The sequence below is a fragment of the Echinops telfairi genome, unplaced genomic scaffold (genome assembly GCF_000313985.2).
Source record: "Echinops telfairi isolate 266 unplaced genomic scaffold, ASM31398v2 ScPeMD7_7473;HRSCAF=8511, whole genome shotgun sequence".
Lineage (NCBI taxonomy): Eukaryota > Metazoa > Chordata > Mammalia > Afrosoricida > Tenrecidae > Echinops > Echinops telfairi.
The window spans coordinates 12,087,784-12,098,111 of record NW_022111377.1 but is presented as its reverse complement, the minus strand read 5'-3'; the positions used below and the strand labels follow the sequence as shown (position 1 = coordinate 12,098,111).

At 43.7% G+C, this 10,328-nt stretch overlaps 1 protein-coding gene across 1 annotated transcript in view; it reads right to left on the bottom strand.

The window, feature by feature from the left end:
* Positions 1-8,319, bottom strand: part of TMEM236 (transmembrane protein 236) — a 25,265-nt gene extending 16,946 nt beyond the window's left edge. The window contains exons 1-3 of the mRNA XM_013008117.1: positions 8,063-8,319; positions 2,261-2,278; positions 1,172-1,221 (exon numbers count right to left, since the gene is read on the bottom strand). Of these exons, the coding sequence (XP_012863571.1) occupies positions 1,172-1,221; positions 2,261-2,278; positions 8,063-8,319 (325 nt within the window). The remainder of the gene's footprint in view (positions 1-1,171; positions 1,222-2,260; positions 2,279-8,062) is intronic.
* Between the last annotated feature and the right edge of the window lie 2,009 nt (positions 8,320-10,328).

Sequence of the window (10,328 nt, the reverse complement as noted above, 5' to 3'; positions counted from 1 at the left end):
CATTTCTAGTCAAATGAACTTGTTTGACACACTTACTAGTGACTACAAAGTAGAAGATGATAGGCTCACTTCATTTGCAGGTGATACAAAATCCAAAAGGGCAGGCAACACTTCTAACAAAAGATTCACCGTTTAACATGCTTCAATTGACTTGCAAGTGGGTAAAGCCAATATAATGATACTCAGTAGGAATAAGAGTAAATTATTGGATTCAGTTTTAGACATAAAGTACGTCCATTCGTGCGTTCATCTAATTGCTATTCAGTGCGTGCGCTACGTGTAGGGCATGATCTGGTTTTAAGGCACGTAGAGGCTCTCGGCAGTTGCTCAAGTTCAACATGGGGAAGCCCCTGCATAGGGAGTATTTCCAGACATTTTCGTCAACTGCAACTGGCTTCTGAAACGACAGTGACATCGTGGTCATTGTAGTCCTGAGCTGCCCGTCAATGTCATAGGCAGACATTGACAAGTCAGGAAGCATTCCAAAAAAACTCAAAAGAGTCAGCGGTCCGGGAACCATGAGACAATCAGGATTGGACTGATGTAACGCTGGGTACTGGAAAAGGCTTCGCAGATCAGTTTGGAAGTAGACGAAATGGTAGAGCGGTAGGGCCTCCTTCAGAGTCGCAAAGCTTGCGTGTTTTACAGTTAATTCACAAGGGGAGTCACCCCTGGAGATAGAGTTTGGGAGTCGTCATCATAGGAGTGGCAAGTGTTATATTATGAAAGCAGATAAGAGTATTCCAAGAGCAATGCAAATGAGGAAAGGGGCGGGGGAGGGGGGCCTATTAGGGAGAACTCCTAGGTATGGTCAGATTCATCAGCGTATAAACAGGGGAAGGAGCCCTGGTGGCGGAGTGGGTTATACATTGGGCAGCTAACTGCCAGGTCCATGGGTGGTAGTTCAGACCATGGGCGAAAGAGGAGGCGTATCTGCTCCCCTCGAGACTGACAGCCTCAGAACCCTAGGGAGCAGTTCTACTCGGCTTCATTGCATTGCTAGGAGTCAGACTGGACTGCATGACCGTGGGTTTCAGAAAGAGGGCAGAGTGAAGAGTGTCATCAATGGCATTGAATTATACATGTAAGACTTCTTGGATTGGAGAATGTTTTGTTGCGTATATTTTTTGCCAAAATTGAAGAAAAAAAAAAAAGCATGAATAACAACGACTATGGAGAAAAGAAAATGTTCTCAAACTGATTGTGGTAAAGACTAGGCAACTCTTCTTGATATGGAATTATATGCTATGTGGGTGAAATGCCAATAGAACTTTAAAACATTCAAATCAACCGAGCACAGAGGATGTGAAGGGTGACAGAGATTTGGAAACAAGTAGTTCCAGGGCAGCTGGTCTGATTTCAACACAAGGACATTAGCAATACGGTTCTAAGAATTAGAGACTTGCCAAGAAGCGAATGGCCTATAACATCAGAAGCAGACAGTTTGGATTAGGAGACATATTTCATGGAGATAAACTCTCAAGATTCCCTCCAGCTTTAAAAGCCTGTGGGACAGTGACATACTGCCACACATTATTTCTTCAAGCAAAGAGAAGAGTAGATGATGCTGTCACCAAGGTCTGGGATGAGATAAGGGTAAGAGACGCAGCAGAGGTAAGGATACCAGTTGGTAAGGGTGGCCACAGTCCCTGATTAGCTAATAGAATGGTCTTCATGTTTCCCTGAGCAACAAGACCAATGATCTGACATTGGATCGGAATTTATGGAAAATGTGGAAATACGCCCCAAAACTCAAGGGCATGGTCCCCTTAAAAATAAGGACCTAATTGGAATAAGAAACAAATCCTTGGTGTGCTGTTACACCAGTGTGTCAAGGTCAAGGGTTCAAACCCACCAGTGCTCCAAGGGAGAAAGAGGTCACCTGCTGTGGTCAAGATTGACAGTCTCGGAAACTCTATCAAGGGCCACTGTGAGTCAGAATCAACTCAAAGGCAATGAGTTTTTGGTTTGGGGATTGGAAAAAGAAGAGAGTCATAGAACACGAGAAGCTGATGCAAGAGATATGAAAAAGGAAGAATAAATGGAACCTGATGATGTGGCATATAGCACGGAGAGAAAAGCAAAAGTCAACATGTGCTTGCTGGTGGACTGGATATGGCAGGGCATGGAAGAACGAATGAGGCTGTGGTCAAAAAACAGCAGAGATATTGCAGACCTGCAGAAACATCAGAAAGAAAGAAAGTGCTTTGGGAAAGCAGGTGAAGCAGAGACGGGCATTTAGCCACCGTGAATCCGTGACAGCTTTCTCACAGGTCTCCTCAGGGGCGTCAGCTCTATTTCCTTCATTGTGAACCAGTCTTTCCACAGGGGCATAAACGTCCGTGGTGCCTTGTGCTTCACTGGGCTTGCTTCTGGGGGCAGTACGGCAGGGAAGAGCGCAGGCTCTGGAGGCAGATGCCTCCGGACCCGTGATGGCTGCGATGCTTACTGACTGTGTCATCTTCTAGCCTTTCTGCGCACCTCTTGGCTCAAGTATAAAATTGGGATTATAATCCCTCTCATCTATAAGCGTTAAGAGTGTGACGGGTTGAATTGTGCACTCCTAATTCTCCGTAGAGTCTCCTGTATCAGGGGAATGTTATCTAATTTGAAAACAGTGTTCACCGCTATCATTGGTTAGCATGGGCTCACACAGTAGTAGGGCGGCTGCTGGTCCAGTAGGACTGATGGCTGGAGAAGAAGAAGCATACCTGGAGACAGAGTGTGGAGGCCCATATCAACAAGCCAAGGATTGCCAGGTGAAGAGAAACATCTGGAACACATTCTCCCCTACAGCATTCAGAGAGACGAATGACTCTCTGTTGCTACCTAGGTTGCTGATTTCTAGCCTCTGGAATTTTAAGAAAACACATTTCGGTTCTTATAAACCAGCCAGGAGGTGGTACTTTGTCCCAGAAATCCTAGAACATGTATATAGGAAATTACAAAAATACCATGCGTTTCTAGCTATATTTGTGCATTGTAATTGTTCACTAAATATTTTCTTCTACTACAGCTGCTATTACCTCCATCATTAATTAAAAGATCACTCTCAACGTCTTATTGACTGTCACAAAGACTTCAGCAAAACAAAATGGGACCCCAACTACTTTCTTTCCAACGTAGTCTTTCCAACGTTGCACCGCCCTGGATTCCTGACCTGGTCTGAGGTCACTGTGCTCTGCAGAACTCAAGAGAATTCTGGAAATCTAGTCTTGGCCCCCAAGGTAGTCTGCAAACCCTATGAGCCCTCTCCTTGCCTAGTCTTGTAGCTCAGTGGTTCCCTCCTTTCCTGATAATCTTGGAAAGGATTTCTCTCATTCCCTGGAATATACCAGGGATGGGTAGGTATATAGATTGCCTTCATTCTTCACGGGACTGGAATGTCTTCCTGTTCTATGACAAATTATGACAGGCATCCTTTTAAGAAAGGAATTCTGAAAACTGAGCCTGTGACCATGTGCTACATCCTACATAGGTGAGTAGTGGTTGGGATCTTAAAAGACTATGAGCAGCCGTCTAAGGTGCAACCATTAGTTTCTCTCCATCCAGAGGAAAGGGAAGTGATAAAAATTGAAAGGCATATGGAAACAATTAGCTGTGGTCGGAACCCTGAGACCAGAGCTAGATGGTGTCCAGATACCAGGGCCAGCTTCTCTGAAAGGGACCCCAGTAGAAAGTGCTAGACAGAATGGGGAAAAGATGAAAGAGAAAACTCAAAATCATCGAAGAGCTCAAGCTCACTGGTCAGATAGAGACGGGTGGGGTCCCCAAGTCTATGTCCTTCAGGTCTGGAACTGAACTCACTTCAAATGTTCAACAGACTATCTTCAAGCTAAAGGGACATTCTGTCCCCAATGTCGAGGTTCAGAGGGTTAGGAAAGAAGGGGGAAGAGAAACAGGAACCACAGGGAGGAAGTGGGATGAGTGATGGACGACATCTTGAAGGGCTGGCAATGGATGAGTTGCAACAAAATGTGTATGGATTGTTGAGTATCACACTGGTGATCGCTCTGTGAACCTTCCCCAAATCCACAACTGAAAGTTAAAGATGAACGCATTGAATAAAAACAAGGATGTTTAACAAGCCTAAAGAGCACAGAAGCAGAGTTCTGATTCTACCACTGACTTAGTGTGTGTCTTGAGCTTCCTGAGATGGTTCCGTCCCTTATAAGATGAGCCTGGCTTATGCTGGTCAGCCTTACAACCCTCAAATAAGAAGATGAAATAAAATAACTGTGGAACATGAAAATACCAGACTAGTTAATACTTTCATTACTCGGCAGTTATTGATCTCAAGGGACAAAAGAGATCTCAAGAAATCTCCAAAGTCCAGGAATAGTAGTTATAGACGTTTTTCAGTTTACAATCTACTTCTACCACACCTTAGTATCATTCACAGGATTAAATATGATCAGATTTTAAGTGGAACTAATTAATTTCAGCCTGAGGCAATACTACAGATGTTTGCTGTATCTCACCACCTAGAGACGTTCAGCGTATCATCCTGTGGTGGTTTGCATGTTACTATGATGCAGGAAATAATGCCACTCACGGTGTCACTCATGGGAGACAGGCTTCTAGGGAGCTTCCAAACTAAGAGGGACTAAGAAGCAATGATCACTCACTTCTGAAAAGCAGCCAGCAAAACCCCTCTGGATCACAGCAGCATCTAGCCTAACCCCTGAGGGTGACAGGAACTCAAAATGCATATTGCTTTCAACAATGAACCTGAGCAGACCGATGGCCACGAAGACAGCACAGGGCTAAGTGATATTCCCTGTTCCCTTCTGTTGTACATGGGGTTCCCATAAGTCAGGGCCAACTCACCAGCCTCTAACAGCAACTGTACAGTAGGCATTAAGCAAGGGATTTCAGATGTGCAATCTTATTCAATTTCTCAAAACAATGCTCTAAGAACGTTCTGTTATCTCTGTTTGGGACATGAAAAAAAAAGCCCTAAAGTTTGGAGATTTCAAATATTTCACGGAGGCCTCATAGTCGGTGTCAGAGTTGAAACTGGAATCCAGGTCTGCTCCCTCAAAGCGGCAGAACTGAGGCACACCCTCTGCCCTTTGCCAGAATATGGCTCACTACATCCTGAGTATCAGCCTCATGGCACTGGCTCCTGATGCCAGCATTCCATCGGTAAATGCCAAGGACCTATAGAATGTGCTGCAATCAACTATTTTATTTAAGCATTCTTTTAAAGTAATTCATACTTTCAATGCACATGCTCTACAGCAGCAATTATTTTTGCAACATTGTCACATTGAGATTAAGAAACAAAGTCCAAGATATTTGAATAGATATAGGTATATATACATGTATACATACACATGTGTATGTGTGTGTATCTTGTGTGTATATCTGTCTGTATAGATACACACACATCTTTCAGGAAAACATGTCCTGATGTCCAAATATCTTCATGTACAAAAGATATTTGTGCATTTCTTGAAACACACCAGCAGTTCAATGTTCAAAGGACAAAGGAAGAGTGGCACAAGATAGTGGAATGAGCATAGAGCCAGAGAGCTCTGGGTTCAGCAAATCCCAGCTGCACTGAGTCATAGTTTCATTGTGTGACAAAGTTCATCCTTCTTTGTTTAACTGTGTATAAAATGAGGAACCCCCGCAGCTAGCTCACTGGTTTACTGCAAAGTACAAATGTCGTCTACAGAGGTGTAAAGCTCTCAGCAGAGTGCTCAGGAGCTGTTTGGCCCTTGCTACGCTATGAAACGATAGCACTCTGATTGAGATCAGGAAGGAGGTCATGAGGAAATAGTGTCATGGTTTCGATGAAATTAGAGCTAGGCGGTCATCTGTAAAACCTGGTGAGCGGCCAGCCACACCCACAGAGAAAGTGAAGGCCTGAAGAGAGCCCGTGGCAGCCCACGTACCTCAGCACTGAGGACATGCCTTGAGCAGAGGATGAGGAGGTCTGAGCAGACGCCAGGTGTCTGATGTGCATGGAGAAACAATAACAAGCCAACAACCCGAACCTGCTGCTTTAGTTATTTCTGATCCAACGGGCGACACGAAAGAACACAATCGAACTGCTCCCTGGGATGTCTGAGACTGTCCATTGTTATTGGAGCAGAAAGCCTCATCTTGCAGTTAGCAGACCAATATTTAAAACATTGCCCCACTTAAAAGTGACTCTCTTAATTTCAACCCCCCTTCTTCGATGATTAGGATTCTTATCTTTCAAAGAAGCAGCTTAGAGTCGTAGTAGTTAGATACCAAAATCTGGAGTTACATAGACCTGCATCTAATCCCTGGCTCTTTCGTGCACAAGTTGACTGACTCCTCTAGTCATTAGTTGTCTTTCAGGAACAATGATACACACTCCTGAAAACACTTACTTCAAAACGTGATTTAGAATAAAATGGAATTCATAAATACAGTTAATGGCACCTGATAAGTGATCGAGGAAGAAGCTATTGTAACTCAAGAAGACGTTGAGGAATGAATATGGGAAGGTTTGCTGCCTGAATGACATTGGGAACCAAGGATCCTAGGGATTTGAGGCAAAGTAATAGCCAACCCTGGAGTGCTTTCTTGGCCTCGGCGAGCCAGCTTCCCTTTGCTTTATCCTGTGCTATTGGACTTTTCCTCATTCCTTTACAACATCCTGCTCAACCAGGCATTTCAGTCAAAATAACATGTGGGGCTGTGAGGGATAGAAGGCTCTCAACCTAACTCCAACTCTACAGTTCAGGGAGTCCCTGGGCTCTGAGTTAAAGTTTACAAAGCCCCTAAATCCTGTAGCTTACCACAAAACCATTTCTTCAGGGAACCCATCAGGAGCTTAGCCAATGAGGAACTGCAAGTCCCCTGCCAAGGATGAGGGTGGTGGTGTGGGGTTGAGGGCACATCTGGTATCAGTACCTACAGAGCACTTCATGAATGCCACACTTTAGGTCTTGCCTCTGTCTTTCTCCCACCCATATGTCTAGGTGTATTGTTCTTCCTATCTACTTTTCTAGAGTCGACATTGACTCCATGGTAGTGAGTTTGGTGTCGGCTTATGTCCAATTCCCAGTTCCCTGCTTATCGATATGTCCTGTGTTGTTCAACATTGAAAGACCAGCGCAAAAGAAGAGTTAACATGCAAATGAAATTCTAGATTAGTTAGAGGTAACTTTGAACATCTCAAAAGATATTCACTAATGTATCAGAGATGATTTGTTCTCAATACCTTCATGTGGATCTACACAGTTATCAGCTGAATTGTTGATTAAATCAACATTAAATCTTGGTTTATTTAATGTATTTCTATCTTATCATTGAATTATTCCCCCCTCAAGGGTATAGAATTTACCAACATATTAAAGCATTATGTAACATCTAAGCACAGGAATCAGAAGCATAAACATCTCAGTGGGTGGATGGTCAAAGTGTGCTTTAGACCAGCAAAGAACTGTCATTGGAAACATTTAAAAACAGACACAGCTTTCAGTTATATGTAGAAGTAAAATTCCATGCTAAAATCTTGAGATTATGATTTTTTAAATTAACTACGATAGCTTGATGTAGCTTAGTTCGCAGTATAGAAGAATTAGGCCCCACATTCACTACTCAAAGTATCACAGATTCTTGCTAAACTCTAGTCTTATTAACACAGGTAATTTATTTCTACACTTTTAAAACATGACGCCAGCATATGTACAAAAGGATACCACACCATCAACACATCAATAGGAACAGTGATTACTATGTCCCATGAATCTCACCCAATGTACACTTCTTCTGTGTGAACTTCTTACGTGTAAGTAGTACTTTGGCACATCTGTGAAAGCACCCCAGGGATTCCCTGCACACACATATTCTTTCCCCAAAAATTCATTCCCTTAAACCCCATATCACAGCAACCTAAACCCACTACCATTGAGTTGACCCCAATTCATCGGACAGAGCAGGGCTACCCCAAAGGGTTCCCCAGACGGCCTGCCACATTGCTCTCCCGTAGAGCAGCAGGTGGGGTCCACCCACTGCTGTCTCGGTGAAGAGCCTAGAGTGTTACCCCTGTGTCCCCAGGACTCCTGTCTTTACTTACCACCCTTTAACTTTTTTGCGGAGATGATGTTTCTTGTATAGGAGAACTTTTACAGGAACCCAGATCAACAGAGTCACCGAGGCCACATAGGCGATTGAACCAGAAACAATAAGCCAATAGTGCGTTTTCTCTGCTACCATCCTTGTCTTTTGATAAGCGGTGGCAAACTGCTCCATTATCACCAGCGTGGGGATGGCGAAAGCAGCCAACTCAAGAAGCTCAAAAACCACAAGCTTAATCAGTCTTCCAGAAGCCATCACGGGCGAAGGCAGGCTGCCGAGGACAAAATGCTCCCCCCTTGGTTGTCAGCAACATGTGGACACAAAGATGTGGAACTAGGATCAAGTTCCTCGTACTCAGATCACTAACCAGGGACTTTTTATTCTTTTATTGACCCTCATATGGTTCAATGATCTTCTAACCTAACAGCCATGATCTCTTAAAGAAACAGAGCGATTGCAGAAGCGTTCACTTAATGTATTTGCACACCCATTATTAGAAGTAGAAAAAAAGAAGAAATAAACTTGATAGCATGCTTTCCAGCATTAGTATAGACAATTTTTTATTGTATTTCTATTTTAAAAATACTTTTATCAGGGACTCTTACATCTCTTATCACAATCCATACATTCATCCAGTGTGTCAGGCACATTTGCACATATGCTGCCATCATCATTTTCAAAGCATTCTCTTCCCCCTTGAGCCCCTGATATCAGCTCCCCATTTCTTCCCCCTCCCTCTTCTGTCCTCCCTCACGAATCCTCGACAAGTCATAGATTATTATTTTCATTTCTTACATCATCCTGTTGATCCTCACCCACTTTTCCGTTGTTAGCAACAATGAATACGTATGTATACTCAATGCTAATTATGCAGAATCACTGGGATAATGTTATTTTAGGGTTAAAAAGAAGAGTGGATTTCATCTGATCTTTATTTTCATAAGGTAAACAAACTCAGACAAAGAGGGTCTCCGACGCCTTAGTTTTCCTCTTGGAGAACTACCCTTCCTTTGTCTTCAAAGTGAAATTCTTCCTGGTATTTAAAAATCTTATAAGCTACCTTGCAAATGAAGTGCTGTTTAACCCAGAAGAGCGCTAGCTGTAAGTCGCTAGTCAGGAAATGAACAGGGTGACATCGAAAGCCAGTTACAGAATCGACGCAGTAGAGCTCTCAGTGTCTTGTGCAAAAACACATGAAACACTGAAAAGACAATGGTGGCCTTTGTGGACATTTCTCCTTCAAAAAATGGTTTTGAGGACTTTACTAGGGTATGGAAACGAGTCAGAAGAGACAGAAAGTCCCTTCCCGTGAAAATGCTCACAGTCCAAGGGAGGAAGCAAACCACTGTACAACAAATAGTGACTAAGGTTAGACGTATAAACTAAAGGCTGTGATAACACCGCAGCGGAGAACTTCACCTTTGGACTGTGGGAAGGGGAGGGAAAGATAAGGGTGTAGAGGACAGATGGGGATGTTGGGGGTTCAGAGACATTACAGGGAGAGAAAAAGAATATTGCCCAAGGCTCGGAGGCGAGACTGTTAATGTGCATTGAGAGAAGAAAGGGTGGGGTGGCAATACAGGAAATCAGAAAGGGTGATGTGACAGGAACAGGGTAGTCAGATTATATGTGTTCCCTTATGGTTTGGGCACTTGTATCAGGGAGGGGGCCAGGGGTGTGGTGTGTCCTTTCTGTCCTGAGAATGACTTGATCATTTAGAAAAAGTGTTGGTATGAAGGAAGAATGGCCCACGCACTAACCTGAAAGTAGGGAAGCCAACTGGGAACCATAGAGGTAAGACTCTAGGAGAGACGCTCAGCTAAAACGAATGGAGCAGGGCTGAGGAGAGGATTGGGTGCACAGACATAGTGCCCATCCCTTCCATCTGTTTGCCCCCTTAGTTGGCTTGCCCTGTGCTTGCTGTAGCCAATAATTTTCCTCTTGCTCTTGATTCACTTTTATCTTTAAACCCCAAGGCTTACCATTGTATGCTGTGACCTGCCATTTTCTACCACGTAAAACACTCTGGAAGCTAGTTGTGCTTTCTTTGAGAGGGAAACCCTGGGTAGTACAAATGGTTAACATGCTCCCTGTTCACCTCAAGTTGATGGTTCAAGTCTGCACACAGGCACCTCAGAAGAAAGGCCTAGGAATATATTTCCAAAAAGTGATCCACTGAAAACATTGCGAAGCAGAGTTCTGTCCTGCATAGGGCCATTGTGAGTCTGAATCGACTGAGTACAACTGCCTTGGCTTTTTTTGCA